General features: G+C 39.0%; 1 protein-coding gene across 7 annotated transcripts in view; it reads left to right on the top strand.

Annotated features, from left to right (window-relative positions):
* Window positions 1-16,920, top strand: part of TBC1D16 (TBC1 domain family member 16) — a 95,661-nt gene that overhangs the window by 56,953 nt on the left and 21,788 nt on the right. For 5 of the 7 annotated variants that reach the window (XM_058169622.1, XM_058169623.1, XM_058169621.1 and 2 more), the window contains one exon: window positions 16,318-16,515. In XM_058169622.1, the coding sequence (XP_058025605.1) occupies window positions 16,318-16,515 (198 nt within the window). Of the gene's footprint in view, window positions 1-16,317; window positions 16,516-16,920 lie in introns of those variants that run through there. The other 2 variants (XM_058169627.1, XM_058169626.1) reach the window with 2 other exon arrangements.

Below are 16,920 nucleotides of genomic sequence, written 5' to 3'. Positions count from 1 at the left end.
ATTGCCCTAGGTTAAAATACAAATGCAAACAAACATTAAGAAGATTAGAAAGAGAAAAAACAAAAGAACAGAAAAAAGTGACTTCCGACAATTTTACAAAAAATGTTATAGCCTCAATCTTTCGATTTACATTTCTAAATGTTTCAAGCCATTTCTAAAACATCAAAATCATTCTAATCATCAAAGCATACAATGAAATTTTCATCCCCCCCCCCACCAGTTTTTAAGTATAACATCCAGAAGTGGTTTCCAAGTGGAAACACAACTAGATAAATTCACAAGTCAAGTTGGCTTTGACATATAACTGGAATCCAATCACACACCCTTTAATTTAATTTACAAGTGCTATATGTAAGCAATTAGGCAGATTCTTCCAGATTCTGGTTTGCCATCTGGGATTTTTTTCCCTTGTTCCCTTTGAACTTCCAGCTCTGGGTGTCTTCCTCAAAATAAGCCCGACTCCTTTGCTAAGGCTAACATTTTTTGTTTTTTTTTTAAAAACAGAAAGTATAAGCCACAGTAATAGAGAGAGCTGTTATGAGTGACTTGCTTTGGAACAGCAGCGAAGAACTTGAATGGTCTGCTAATTTCGCCGCTGATGGAGATCCCATATCCTCTCTCTGCATCTTATCCAAAATTTCAGGAAGCCTCTTGAGTGGTTCCATCTCTGCTGTGCAGGCCTGTACAGGTCCAATGAGGGTGATTAATGAAGACAGCTGGTTTAGTTAGTGGTTACCTACAAATGCTGTGGTAAGAAATCACTTAGGAAACAGTTACCTGGGTATTTTACTGATCAGCCTGGGAAGCTCACTGAAGATTAAATAACCACATGAGTAACTAAGTGCACTTTAAAGAGAAGACATGGGGTGGGGGGAAGCAAGAAAATGTGCTGGTTGATGTAACGTAACCATGTGCTAAATATTTGTCCCTCCTTGATATCTGACACAGTTTATGAAGACCTCTGCATCCACAGAAAGAATGAGGCTGCATGGTAGCTCATTTGATGGCTCGTTGTGGGGCAGTGATTGGTGCTACTAACTCTAGGATATCAGCCTGATTTTTCATAGAGTTGTCCTGACTGACAGATGCACAATCTTTTAGAGGCTTGGCCTTTGAGGGGATCAGGACAAAAAGAAAAATGAATTACTAATATATTTAATAGCATCTTGAGCCTTTAAGAATTAGTGCCTATCAGCAGGGTTTGTAAGCGGTTAGAAGACAGGAATTTTATTAATTTACTTATTAAGTTTCATTTCTGCCTTTCCTTTGCTCCTACTTCTTCCTGACAGGATATTTGACCTTGGTTGAACAACAGGGAAACTGATGGTATTTTCTATTCCTTTCCCTGCTGAGCTGCAATTAACAGAGGAAATCAGTAAGAAGCCTGGATAAACCAGCAGAGGATTCCACCTTAAGGGTGGAGGAAAAGACAAGTATAAAGAGAAGACTAGATTATGTACACATCAAGAAAATCAGGTCCAGGCCTGGCACGGCAACAGCTTTAGACCAGCCTATCGGTAGTACTGAAAGAACTCTGTTACGACGGGAGAAATACAATTGCTCTAAAGCTGCCGTGTAAATTGGACTAACAATTCAAATTTGGTCAAACTATCGTCTGGGCTATTGGCAGGAATCTGTAGGGTGAAGAAATTATCTCCATTATGGGTTTAAGGGTCTAATGGGGATGGAAGCACCTCTTCCTTGTCTCAGCTGCATGGCTTTTCAAATTCATTCAATCAGTCTGCTCTCTTTGAATGATAAAATTCCCTCATAATCTTGGAAATTCCTTTGTATCCTTGTGTCCTTTAAATGGCATTTCTTGTTCTTCTTTACCCCTTGCCTCTGCTCGTGAATTCTTTGGAAGGGCAGATACTGAAGCTGAAATACTTTGGCCACCTAATGAGAAGAGAGGACTCATTACAAAAGGTGCTGATGTTGGGAATGATTGAAGGCAAAAGGAGAAGGCAATATCAGAGGATGAGATGGTTAGGCAAGCTCCAGAAGATAGTGGAGGACGCAGGAACCTGGCATGCTATGGTCCATGCGGTCATGAAGAATCAGACATGACTTAGCGACTGAACAACAACTACTACTCAGGATATTCATTGTTGCAACTTTGTAATGGCTAAACTACCACCCATAGATTGTTGCCTCTTTCAGTTTCTCTGATCTTCCAATTAATATGACCTTACGGAACAAAAAAAGCTACTTCTTGTTTAACAACCATTCATTGAATGACTGTTCAAGGTTACAACATCACTGAAAAAGTTAGTTACAAATGGCCCTCACACTTTATGACTGTCACATGTCCACAGTTACATGATTGTGATCCAGGCACTTGGCAACTGACTTGCACTTATGTCTGTTGCAGCATTCTGCAGGCACATGATCGGCATTTGTGACCTTCCCAGTTGGCTTCTGGCAAGCAAGGTTGTTGAGGAAGTCGGCAGAAGTTTGCAACTCATGGTCACATACCTCACTTAACAACCATGACAAAAAATCAGGTGCAGTCATATGATATTTCACCTAACAACTACATAACAATGAATTTTCTGATCCCTATTGTGGTTGTAAATTGAGGACTTACTTGTACTGACCAATAGCAATATTTATCAGTGCCCTTGCCTTATGTATCCTTATGCATATTTTGGCCCTTTTTACATTTTCTTAATTAATAAATAATTAGACTTACCAAATATCCTGGCTGATCATTCCGACTCATTTCCTATTTTCAGGACGAATGGCTGTTTTCTAAGCCTTCAATTGTAACATAATTTCCTGTGCTACTTCAGTTCATTTTAAAAAAAAAACAACCCTCCTTTCACAATGCAAAATCTACTTACTTATTTATCTCCTTCAATTTCTCTGCTGCCTTATTCCCAAAGGGATATTTGACTCAAAATCTCCACTCTTGCCCTATTGCCACAATATCTTTAGACAGAATAAGCCATCCTCCAGATGCAATTAAGGATGATGGGAAATGTAAGCAATACATATGGGGGTGGGGGGGACAGTGCTTTGGGCAAGGCTGACCTAATATGGGATGTTTGGAAAGCACCAGGCAGAGAATTACTGGTATTGTAGGAAGTGTAATCCACATTCAGAGGTTAAAAAGAGATCCTCTGTCTGGCAGTGCTTGTACTGTAAGCAAAAACTGGCTTGTTCCCTGAATCCAGCTTTTGAAAATACCATCAGTATCCTGCATTCCTCATTTTTATTCCTCTTTCTGCTTGGGAAACACTGTGTGTCTTATTCTAGTAGGCTTGAACAGGAATGCCAATCTCTTTGGATGGCATTGGCTGAGCAAGTGATAGAAGTCTCTGCAGAATTGGCCTTAGTGCCGTTGCTTTAATTTGCCAGGCAAAAGACCTTTTGAGAGATTCGCTGCTAAATGCCAAGCATCTCCAAACAAAATGGATCTTCAGGGATTTCCAGTGACTTCGGTTTCTGATGGCTTGATTGTAATTAGCATAATGAGCGTTGACTTTTACTTTTGCATGGAGGGATGGGGAGAAGGGCAGCAGGGAAAGCATAGCAAAATGACCCATTGATTCTTTTTTCAAAAATAAAAATAAACACTACTAAGAAAGCTCTCTTTTTCCAGACTTGTCCATTTGGAAGGTAAACATTTGTCTTCATGCTGCACTAAGAAATCACATTTTCCAACTCTAGGATTGGGGGTGGGGGTGGGGGGAGTTTATACACATCCACTGATTGATTAACAAACGTAAAAACCACTTTTCTCTCCCGAACATAAAGATATATCATTGAGCTTTTGCAGTACTTGCCTTGTTTTAAAAGGAAGGCCAGGTTCATGCCCAGGCTTTTCCCTCAATGGTTAGCTGTGTTAAGCTGCTTAGGGTGGTGTGAGCCTGTTTATTCATAAGTATGAAACGACCAAACCTGTCGCCATGATACAATTGTACCACAGAAATGTTCAGAAAATCCTTTCTATAGATTTACCAAAATATACCTTACCTGTTTAGGTAATATTTTTAATCTCAATCTCCCTCCCTCCCTCTCTCTCTCTCTTTCCTCTGACGCAAAGCAACATCTATATTCGGATATACATAGATGCATTTGACTGAATAAAACAGATTAAATGATCATTTCTCAACAGATTAATACTTTCAGTCTTAACTTCTATTTTGTACCAAGCAGATGCTTTTCATTGGGTACATTATGGAACTTGTATATAGAATAGAATTTTTATTGGCCAAGTGTGATTGGACACACAAGGAATTTGTCTTGGTGCATATGCTCTCAGTGTACATAAAAGAAAAGATACGTTCATAAAGGTACAACATTTACAACACAATTGATGGTCAATATATCAATATAAATCATAAGGATTGCCAGCAACAAGTTATAGTCATACAGTCATAAATGGAAAGAGATTGGTGATGGGAACTATGAGAAGATTAATAGTAGTGCAGATTCAGTAAATAGTTTGACAGTGTTGATGGAATTATTTGTTTAGCAGAGTGATGGCCTTCGGGAAAAAACTGTTCTTGTGTCTAGTTGTTCTGGTGTGCAGTGCGTTTTGAGGGTAGGAGTTGAAACAGTTTATGTCCAGGATGTGAGGGATCTGTAAATATTTTCACGGCCCTCTTCTTGATTCGTGCAGTATACAGGTCCTCAATGGAAGGCAGGTTGGTAGCAATTATTTTTTCTGCAGTTCTAATTATCCTCTGAAGTCTGTGTTTTTCTTGTTGGGTTGCAGAACCGAATATTAGGTTTAGGGTGGTGATGTTTCAATTTAGAGGACCCTTAAGTTGTTAATAATTACTAAAAAATATGTAGTGTATAGCATGAATTAAGCAAAGTAACTGCTTTTCTTCCATTTCTGGACCACAGAAGGTATCTTTAGGAGAAGGTATCTGCTGGACCACAAGAATGTATCTTTAGGAGATAGGGAAGAAAAATGTACAATGTCATTTCCGGATTCTGTTGTATTGGCAGAAGTTGTCCATAATTTTTTTTAAAAACGCAATCATAAGGACTTTTCCCTTTGTTTAGCAGTAACTTGATATATATCCTCATAGAAGCAAATGCTGCATTCCATTTCTTCGATATTGAAGAGTGTCCTTAATTTGGTGATAGCCAAATGTGTTGGACTATAGCGTCTTTCATATCAAACCAGCATCATAGGTTTTTTTTTACTGTGGATGATAGGCAGTGTAGTCCAAAATCTCGGGAAGGGGGTGGCCAGGACAGAGAAGGTGCTGAAGGTTTCTATGCAGTGTGACCATTGGAATGACCCAATAGATGGAAGTGGGGGGGGAAAACCTTCACCCTAGTTAAGTGGTTTCCTGTAAAATTGCTCTTTTGTATTGTTTCCCTGACTCCTCTCATTTTTAATCTAGAGAGAAATTAGGATGCCACAACAGCTGCTGCTGTTGCCTCCCCCTCCCTCCCCTTCCTTATTTTGCACAACTGTGTCATTATGCTTGACCAGAGTTGCAGTAGGCACTCTCTTTTAATAAAATAAGACAAGAGATTTTGGACTCTTCAATTTTATTCTTAAAGTCTGTCATGAAAGACCTGTGTCACCCAAAATGTAGAGCCCCAGTTATTGTGGGCGTAGGTGTGCTTGAAGCGAGAATCTTGAAACGCTTAAACCTGGGTCAGAATACTGAGGATCATGACACTTGTGTCATCCCCAAAAGTAAAACCTTCTGGTTCCTGGTCTATGCCTGTGTCTGAACATATGCAGTGTTGCACCGAGCGATTAAGGTTAGATACAAAGTGTTTAATGTAGGACCTTGGAACCAAAAACGACTGTAACGGTTTCAGATATCAAAGTACTTACTGTATATTTTCTATGCCCTTCCCCTCCCTCAGTTTGATGAGGAGCAGATCCCAGTGCAAACAAAACATAAACGGTCTTAAGTTTTGAACATGTCTGCCATCTACTTTATAAAAGAAAAAGGAATCAACGATTGAGAAATCTTTGGCTCTGATGGGGGCTGTTGAAGCCACGTTCTAATGTAATGTAGAAATTACTTGTAAGCATATTTTCTTTTTGCACTGTCTTTGTGCATAGCTAGGCGGATTTGTCCATCACAAGCGTCTTCCTAATTTAGTCCCCAGCGACCTCTGCAGCTCGTGATTGGCAGGCTGCTGTCAAGGTAGAAGTTGTGCCTGAGTGGTAGGAAGGAGCAGAACAAATGCCAGAGGACAGCTCTAGCTCCCTTGAGGGAGGGGAGCTATAAAGGTGAAAGAAACGCAATTACAGAAGCTTTTCTAGCCCAGAAAGTTAATTAGCTACTTAAATAGTGTTTAGTGCCACTGGCTAGGGGGAAATGGTCACATTGTGTGCGTGTGTGTGCGCGTGTGTGTGCGCGTGCATGTATTTGTGCAGGAGGGAGGAGGGGCTAATCTCTGCTGGCCTTCTTGAGCTTCAATGCTTCTTCAGAAGAAAGGCATGTATTTGGTTAGTGATAGGAGAAGAGACAGTAATAGACCATGCTTCCATTCTCCTTTTCAGATGCATCTGGGTTCATTTCTGAAAAAAATGGGGCGGGGAGATGAAAAAAGGAGGATATCCCAAGTCATCTCTGACTTCTGGAGATTACCGGGGTACATCTGGTAATATAGTTTTCTATCCATTCATATTGAAGAGGTTTTTCCATTGCTCTCTTCTGGGGTATTTTTTTCCACCTCCTAGTCCAGCCAAGTGTCCTTGGAAGTAAAACGCCCTTACTGCATACACCCAAATTATAGTGGTCCTTGACTTACAACCGTTCATTTATTGACTGTTCAAGATTACAACAGGTTGCATTTTCCCCATGTTCAAATGATCAAAATTCGGACACTTGGCAACTGGTTCATATTTATGATGGTTGTGGTGTCCTGGGGTCATGTGATCATCTTTTGTGACCTTCTGACAAGCAAAGTAAGTGGGGAAACTGGATTCACTTAACAACTGTGTTATTGACTTAATGACTGCAGTGATTCACTTAACAACTGTGGCAAGAAAGGTAAATGGGGGAAAACTCACTTAACAAATATCTTGCCTGGCAACATAAATTTTGCGCTACCTGTACTCTTCTTCTATAGATCATTGATTAAATATCAGGTTCTAAACATTTTGGGGCAAAGACTTGAATCTGTTTTCTCCTGGAAAGCAGTATATACACATTTATGCAGCAATGGTACTCTAAAATATGTCTTTTGCCTTTCAAGTTGAAATGGTTAAATCAGCAATATTTAAATCAGAATCTATTTTTAATCATATGGGCTGAAGTTACTAAGCTGTAAGTTCAATTCAGTGATTTATTTTGTGGCCATGGATTTTGTGACTCATTTTAGCTTACATTCAAGTAATGTTTTTTAGTCCCTTAATATGTATAACACATATGTATCTTCATAATGATATTTTAAAAAGCTATAATCGCTGTGACACTTTAAAATCCCTGATGTATTAATTTTTATTATATTATTTTACCCTTTTTCATGTTTTGTTTACATATTCAAAGTGATTGATAATAAAATCCCATCTCAAATAAGAAATAGTTGGTCCAGTCTATGTTTGCATATGACTTTAAGCCAGACTTTTTAGTATTCATCAAAAAAGGTCACCATTTCTGCTTCTTGAATTGCTTGACTGCTTTTGCTTAGTCCCCCCTGCCACAGAACCACAGAATCTCTATTTATTATTTATTGTGGCAGCCTAACTTGGATCCGTTTTTTTTCTGGCCTTATAAGCCAGAGTTGGAAATATGATTGGCTCTTCCACTTCCACTCGCAAGAAGAGATTGATTAAGCCAGACTTTTTAAAGATTAGAATGACATCAGGTTCCAGCCTAGAGATGTCTGGTTCAGTTTTTTTCAGAGCTATCTAACTTCCCATTTCTAGTTGATTACAGACTATCAGGACAATCCAGATTTTCCTGAACTGTATATAAATGTGTGACATCAAAATGCAGGCATATTGCCACACACCGCTTAGGGAAGAAGGATGTACCAAAGATGGGGATGCTTTGATGAACTTCCCATTTGATGTGGCTGCTAAGAGAAAGGGCCCTGAGGCAAGAGAGCACAGAAGGAGCCTTCTGAAATTGGTATACTGTAGTATTACAAAAGGATATTGATACACCACACCCAATTACCCGTCAGTCCACAGGGAGGTGTGCCATTGGCTGTATTTCAAGGAAGATTCCAGGCAATTTTATTTTTCAGTTACTATTTGTAATTTCTGCAGTTAAACTTTGAAATTGAAAGGAGGAGAAGACAAAAAAAAATCCTCGTATTAAAATGATACACAAATTTGAACCAGTACTGATGCTGCTTCTTATAAATTTAACAGAAAGAAAAACAACACAGCATCTTGATCTTAGGGGCAACATCACAAATGTTCTGCTGGTGTTCCAGGAGCTGGTGAGATAGTAAGGAAGAGGAATGGTTCCTGCCTCGGAAAGTTGCCAGGATCTCTGCCTTTTCCTACCACAGCAAGCAATAAAAATATTATTATTATATGACTTACCTGAAGTTTCATCTGTCTTCAAACCATTGTGAATTTTAGAGATGGCTATGTGTTTTTTCCAGCAAGACCAGTCTATCAGGGCAACCTGGTCTACCCAATTATGGGACGGAGCATACTGCTTCCACTTTAGAGAGGGTTGGCAACCTTGTTGCATGCAAAAGCTTTTCTTTTCCTGTAACATTTTCAGCATCTGGGATCCTTAGAAAGAAGAAGAGGGCAAACAGTGATGTATCGATTTCTGTAAGAATGTCAGAGGTAGAATTTTCTGATTTTTTTTTCTATTTTGGGAGGAGTTAGGATTTTTTAAATTCCCCAAGACATGCATTGATCCTTTCAGATGCTGAGAACTTTTCTTTCCTTAAATTTTGGGGGGGAGGATAGCAGAAGTCATACAGTTTTTCAGAGATTTGCAGGCAAATTTCAGTGAGCTGGGTCTTAAGGATTCTGGGTATAGATCCACAAAGACATCCAAGGGCTACGATTGGCCATGCTTGTCTCTATAATATCAGTTGGAAAAGTAGTCTAAAGCAGCGGTCCCCAATCTTTCTGGCACCAGGGACCAGTTTCATAGAAGACAGTTCTTCTATATGATGTGTGTGTTTATGTGTGTTGCGTGCAACTTAGATCCCACGTATGTACAGATGAAGTTTTGTTTGCTCGCCCGTTGCTTGCGCGGCCCAGTTCCTAACAGATCACAGACCAGTAGCTGTCCACGGCTTAGGGGTACGGGTAGGGGGCCCCTGGTCTAAAGGTTAATAATTCATGAAAAGGATGAATTAACTTAGTTTACCTTGTTTTGTTGATTTGAATGACTGGAAATGTTTGAAATCATTAAAATTCTAATTGTATTTGTGGTCTGGATTAGGTATGCTTGGTTCCTTTTCGTTTTGTTCCTTAACTGTTTTGCCTAAAAAAAATGACACTGAAACTTCTCTGTATTATCTGGGTATTATAGTTATAGAATTTTCCTCCTTCTCCTTTCCTCCTTTCTTTGTTTGTGGCACTTTCAAAATCCCAGAAAGGTCAGCAGATCTGCATAGGATCTGCAGCCAATCATAATGTTTATTTTGGCTGAACAAATAGACAGAGTGCATGAAAGTTGTGTACTCTTGTTTTAATGAGTTAGCAGCAATAAGAGCATCATGACCTGGATTACCATAGTAAATCCTTTTCATTGTCAAAAAGGGTGAGGTATAGGAATGTCCACCATGGTGCCAGGCAGAATTTAAATACAGTGCTTTATTCCGACTGTACATAAAACTGTCTTGTGTAATCGTTTTCTGAATGTGTATCATAATATGAACAAGTTCTCGATTATGTGGATATAAATAGTGCATATCAACAAATGGGTCATGATGAGCTTTGATGGTAAGTGGTGACATGGGAGGGCATTGTTATATGTGGTGGGTTTGTCTATTTTAATCTTATAAGCCATCCAGAGTCACTTGTGTAAGATTATTTATTTTTTTTATTTAAATATAATGCCTACCCAACTCCAGTGGACTTATGAGTGGCTATGATAATCAAACAAACAAACAAACAAACAGATAATCTCTAGAGCAGAGTGGGTAACGATGACCCCCATTATGACTTGTGGACTTCAACTCCCAGAATTCCTGAGCCAGCCATGCTAGCTCATGAATTCTGGGAGTTGAAGTCCAGAAGTCATAAAAGGGTTATCATTCCTGACCCCTGCTCTAGAGGATCCTTAGCTAGTAAGCAAGCTTCTGAATGATTTTTGAATTCTTCATAAAATCCAAATGAGTTAATTGGACTAGCAAGGCGAATGGCAGATACTGCATGCACTGTTCTTTTTTACATTTTCTATATACATATATTATAGGTCAGCAGGTTATTCAGATAGCAGGCACCTCATTTAATATTGTTGCCATTGTTCAGTCATTCAAATACTGCCCGCTCCTTATGGCCTTATGGTCTTTGGTTTGCCAAGGCTGTCTGCCAGAAATTGCTTTTATTTTATTTTATTTTTTTACTTTACTATTTACTATTATTTTATTTTATTTTATTTTTTATTTTTTGTGGTATTGTAAGCTGATAATATCTAGCCCCCAGAAGAAACAGTACTACAATGCAAGTGAGCCTGTGAAACTAACCAAGATTAACACATTTTCAAATACAGTCAAGAAATCTTTAATTGATCTGCTTGACAATAATAGAAAATATGGAGTGTTTGTAGAACAAGTGGGATCCTTCATACAAAGATGGCCTTTTCCCACAACCTGTCTGGAATAGCATTTTAAATTGTTTCTTCCTCTTTGGACCACAAGGAATTAATACAGGTAGTCCTTTACTTAGGGCCACAATTAGGTCCAGAATTTCCATTGCTAAGCAATGTAGTTGTTAATTGAATCACGTCTGATTTTTTTTGCCATGGTTATTAAGTGAATCACCTAATAAAGAACTGGTCATAAGTTGCTTTTTTCAGTGCTGTGGTAACTTTTGAACAGTTACTAAACGAATCCTTGTAACTCGAGAGCTACCTGTATTCTGGCCCGCTTTTATGTAATACTGTCATTGTAAAAATGACATTGTATGCCAGCTACAGGAAAGAAGTGTTCTGTCTTTTCCAAGCTCCATAGCACCATAATTCTTGGCCATTTATTCCAGCCTGAGGAATATAAGGAAGGGATTGAGGAATGTAAGGAAGGGTAATGTTTCTCACAAAACTTCAGCAGAGAGTGATTTCATTCATCTACAGCTCAAGAGGCCTATCCCAGGTCTTTGCAGGAAGAAAAATGCTGTTTAGACTAAACATAAATAGTATTTAGGTATAGTGTAGTCATGATGCAGCACCATATGTACTTGAATTACTGTATAAGGCTGGATTTATCTCTCACTAGGCAAAGTCTGACAGGTCATCATTTTAAGAGATATTTCCTTACCTAAACACAGAATCAGAATGACCACAGATTGGCAAAAAAGCAGTGGGAACAACTTCCGTTTTCCTGCCAACCTCCCCAGTGAGTTGAAGGAAACTGGCAGAGGGCATTAGAAATTTCCCTCGCTCCCTGTCAGTCTCTCATTATCTTTCTCAGTCCCTTCTCTTCCCCTTTCCAGCTAAGTGGCTGCTGCTGGGTGGGGAAGGGAGCAAAGCACTGCAAGCCTGGCTGATAAATTGTCACAGAATTTTTGAAAATGAAAACCACATGACTGCAGCAGCCAGTAGCTTCCCCACATTTAATTCCCTCAGGAATCATGGGTCATGGCTTTTGAACACATTCTGAAAGTTTTCCCACTTTGAGATACAGGCTGTCCTTGACTTATGGTCACAATTGAGCCCAAAATCTATGTTGTTAAGTGAGATATTTGTTAAGTGAGTTTTGCCCCATATTAAGACCTTTCTAGTCACACTTGTTAAGTGAATCATTGCAGTGTTAAATTAGTAACACAATTGTTAAGTAAATCTGGCTTCCCCATTGACTTTGCTTGTCAGACGGTCGCAAAAGCTGTGCACATGACCCCGGGACACTGCTATGGCCATAAATATGAATCAATAGCCAAGCGTACAAGTTCTAATCACATGACCATGTGGTTCCTACGTGTGGAAAAATTGTCACAAGTCACTTTTTTCAGAGCCATTGTAACTTTGAAAACAGTCACTAACTGAACTGTTGTAAGTCAGGGATTACCTGCACTTCCTTCAGAAATGGTGCCCTAGGGTGTACCATTTCACCCATTTAAACCTTATAACAACGAGAGTTTTAGTAGCAGAGCATGTAGATAGATTTCTGTTTTTGTTCCCCTGATTGTAGTGCTGTGAGGTGCAGGTAGGTTTAGGAGTAGAGGGAACTCCTTCTATAGCAGGGATCTCCAACCTTGGCATCTTTAAAAGCCTGGCGGACTTCAACTTTGCCGGCTGGGGAATTCTGGGAGTTGAAGTCCGCCAGGCTTAAAGATGCCAAGGTTGGAGACCCCTGTTCTATAGAACAGAAAGACATGAGTTCTGTCCTGGTTATGGGAAACGGGCAGCGTCATGAGTGGCCCCTAAAATCAGGAGCTTGAAATCTGCCAGAAATAAGACCATGTCACTTAAAGTCCAAATTAGCTTGATTTCAATGAAAAGAGCTCACATTGGCGGACATTGGGCATCAACTTCTGTGTCTAATAGTGTGGCTGCACTGTGGAGCTGTGTATACAGAGTTCTGGTTTCTGGCTGCAGTGGTGAACTTGGTCTTCTCCCAAGGGCTCTGTGAACAATGCGGTCTTCCAGCTGACTATGGAGAATGCCTAAGGGACCCCAGCTGCTGGGGAATGCTAAAAATAAGGCTCTTCCAATGGCCTCATGTGGCCCCTGCTCAGGGAGCATTATTGTCAGGTTAGGAAGGTTCACACTGGCATGCTGAGTGTGTGATTTCTTCAGCATTCAGCACCTGCATTGTTCAATAAGCGGATTAGAAAACATTGCATAAACTGACCTTTCAGGGAGCTGCTTTTATATTTTCTCCTTCCCTTGTTTTGCAATCCATCATTTTGCAAGAGAGCCCTTTCAGATTGCTCAAATAGATTGGCCTTTTCCAGATCCTGGAGGTCACAGTTTCAGATTCACTGATTTCCCAGCGCACTACTGGTTTTCTTATTTTTCTTCGGGAAGAGGACTAGCATTTTACAGGGGAGAGAATGGACAGATTTCTGAAACTTAAACTCTGCTCTGTTTTGGAGCTACAGCAGCAGAATTTTGTTCTTAAATAGTTTTTTTGACCCTTCTTGTTCATTCCAGTCTCTTCTGTTTTGTTAATTGTAGCAACATTTCTTGTACCCCAAATATGATATAGTAGCTCCAAGGGAAAATGGCCGTCTGGTATTTTAAATTGCTACAACAAGGAATAGCCAAAAGTATTTCCTGAATTGCATCTTTCAGGGATATGACAGACAAAAGCTAGAAGCTTTTCTGATTTTTAAGATGGCTTCTCAAAAGGTCGACATGTCCCAGATTTTCATAGAGTTAAATTGGAGAGACGTTGAGAAGTAGATTGTTTTCAATCTTCCTTTCTAAAAGGCATGGGGACAGTGGAACATTTGTGAGTTGCAGTTGTGGCTGTTCTTTCAGAAGCCCGATGAAAATCAATGCAGGCCACACATAAACAGGGTTACTGCTATTTCTTGGTAAAAGTGAATGCAAATTCTCTGGCAGCTTAGCATCTGCTGACATAATTAAGACAATTGAACAATAATGGCTGTTCGGGGATTCTTTGTGTGCTTCACAAAGCTTTTGCTAGGAAGAGAATGTGCTAAGAAATGCTTAAATAAGCAAGGATGCCACTATATTTTCCAGATATCTTCCTTGATGCAAAAATAGGAAAAATAACAATGTGGCAACTTGGTGTGTATGTGTGTGTTGTTGTCTGGGAAAGTAGTATAAGAACTGTTCAGCATAATTTATTTACTAAATTTATATAGCTACCTATCACACAACATGTGACTCTGGGTGATGTACAATAAGGGCACAAAAAGTTATTAAACAATTATGGTTGTCACATAGAGACAGTTGTTTAGATGGGAATTGGCATTTTTATTTCCCAAAGTCCTGGGATAGGTAGGTATTGTTGTTTGATGCACTTAAAAGTACCACTGTGATTCCAAGTAAAGCTGCTTTTTACAATTGACAGATGGTAATTTTGTCAATGCCAGTGATGCTCCAGCAGTTTGGGGGTTGCACCCAAGGCACATTCAAGTATTGGTACTATGTTTGCTTTCTTTTGTCATAGTCATTCTACTTCTATTTGCAGGTCTTTGTATTTTGTAATTTTTTTCAGTTCTTTCTGCCTCTAGATACTACAACATGCACTGTCCAGACTTTGTTATCTTATCAAAAGTTGTTAAGTCTGGGGAATTACGCAGCACATGCTTGTCTAGTTGAATTCTAAAATCCCAGAGCTCTTTGGCATCTTAATTTTCTATTACTTTGTCTATTTTGTGGTCCCACTAGTAGTTCCTCCTTATAGCAATAGTATTTCTTGCAGATATATCCCATGCATAGTGGCTATTTTCTCATTTTATTGTTTGAAGTCAGTCTGGGCAATCTTCTTGCAGCAGCTAAACTATATGGTCCAGTGTTTCTTGAACTTTTTTGCAGAGAGGGCATTTGCTATCTATTGCTGTCAGACTAAGCATGCATTTATCCTCAAGGCTTGGCCTTATGTGGCCAGAATTAGTCGCTCTATTTTTTTTTTTAACTTTCCTGCTTCAAACCATTACCAGATCTTGTTATCTGCTAGTGGCTGTGTGATACTTTGCCTTACCATGTCACTTTTCTATTCTTCATTTGGTCTTACTTATAGTCCAGTTTGGTCTTTTCAGTACTCAATAAGCCTTCACTAGTTTCATCTTCATTGCACTTCAGATATTCTTCCAATGCCTTTTCTTCTTCTTCAACTGTCAGATGTATTTGCAACATTCCATACCATTTTATGCGCCTTAGTAAGTAAAATCTGTCAACATTGCTGTGTGGATGAAGGAATATGATTCATTATCATTTTTCTGATCTTCCTATCCAGGTCTTTTAGTTCTGATTGAGTCCAGTCCACTATTCCAGCTGTGTATCTAATGACAGAAATTGTCCAGTTGTTGATGGCATTTTTTCCACTGAGTTTGGATACTATGATCTTCGTTCTCATAATGTATTAACTTTTAGTCTTCATTCCCACAATTTTTCCCATGTTGATGGTAAGAGTAGCACACTTATTAAGTTCAAGCTCCTTTGCAATAACTTGGCTGTATTGAGTGTTGAGCAACAATTCTATTTCAGAAAGTGTTTTGCCATACTACTTCAGATAATCCATGTAAAGGAGATGGGATAGCCTTGCAGATGTTTTTGAGGTTTGATAGCCATGGCTTGGCCTGTTTGGTATTGTTGATGGAGGAATCAACACAATGACAAACAATAAATTTATTAGTGGGTTTCCTTGAAAGATTCCTCTCTTATCCATCTATTTTATCCAAAATGCATTTTTGTTGTATTTCTTTCAGTTGGCTCATATTTCTGCCCAAAGCTGCACTGTTTTTTTCTTTGTTGGGAGATTATCTATTTATTAGATTTGTGTTTCGCTCATCTTGTGTAAAAGGCAACCAGGAAAATCTTTTTTCAGAAATTGCCACTTTTATAAAATGCAGCTTTTGCTATAACTGGGAAGCTTACCCAAACTTGCCCACTAACCCCTTGGCAGAAATGGAACAAACTGAAATTCTCCTGTCCATTCACAATTAAGAAATGAAATGAAATTACACTCTTTTTCATGTCTCTTGCTCCCAACTTTGCAAAGGTAGTTGAGACATCCACTGTTTTTTATTCTGTCCTTGTAACTCTTTATTTCAGTCTGAACTAAATCCTCATCTATTTGAAAAGATATTTACCGAACAGAGTAGCTTATTGATTTGGGGTTGGAAAGAGAATGTTGAGAAATAAATAGCAAAAGTTCATTTGTGGAATTAGCAGTGTTCAACATGCAGTAGCAATGAACTAAGCTGTATAGTTTCCATATTTACATTTACTTTACAACTTGGAAGTTTTTATCTACTCAAATAAAATTTAATGATTCAGGTAGGGTTAGATAATTTTGTTTCCAAGTTTCCAGGGGTATTTTTCCATATAAGTAGATATATATGTATGTGTAACTGCATGCGTGCATGTTCCTGGTGAATTTAGGTTGAAGTTACTAGCCAGGATAATAGAACAGGCTTTGTAGCAAAATGGAGTCCACCTGGATTTCCTCCATTCACCTTTCAATTGTACCAGTGCTTCTTGCAATTAGTAGTGATCTGCCTCACACCACCTCCTTTCTTTTATTTGTCCATTTCTACATTTGGTGTAGAGACCCATGTGAAAGCCACATGACTCGCTCAACCAGTTCCAGTTCAAGCCTTGACCCCAGTTCCCAGTTCCAGGAGAATAATGGGCAGGTCCAGGCCTCCAGATGGGATGAGCAACAGAAGGTCTTTGCCTTGGAACAGATCTGTGGGGTCTTCAGAGTTGACTTGGGACAGATGAGATCTCTTCGCCTTTTTTTCAGGTAAGATTTCACTATGTCCAGACATGACAGGCATCGCCCTGTTACTTAAGCAAGTGATATCACAACAAAACCAGAATGAGTTTTCATTCTTGACTTTTCTTTTGGAGACCATTGCTTAAAAAGATTTCATGCTGCCACATGGGTTAAAACCAATATCATGGTTCCTTGATGATGTTATCTATACTCATCTGCTGGCTTTCCAACTACATATACCCTGTGTACTTATGTATTTTGAATAAGTGACCAAGAAAGACTGGTCTGGGTTGCAAAATGGTGTGCAAATATTGTTTATTTCTATGTCTCTATTGATGGCTGATTTGTCTGAATGCACAAGAAAATAACTTCCTGATAATTTTCCTAAATAATATATAGTATGTGCTGTTTTAAATTTAGGATGTGTTTTGC

This window comes from Ahaetulla prasina, chromosome 2 (assembly GCF_028640845.1).
Source record: "Ahaetulla prasina isolate Xishuangbanna chromosome 2, ASM2864084v1, whole genome shotgun sequence".
NCBI lineage: Eukaryota > Metazoa > Chordata > Lepidosauria > Squamata > Colubridae > Ahaetulla > Ahaetulla prasina.
The sequence above is the reverse complement of the archived record's forward strand: the minus strand, read 5'-3'. Positions and strand labels throughout refer to the sequence as shown.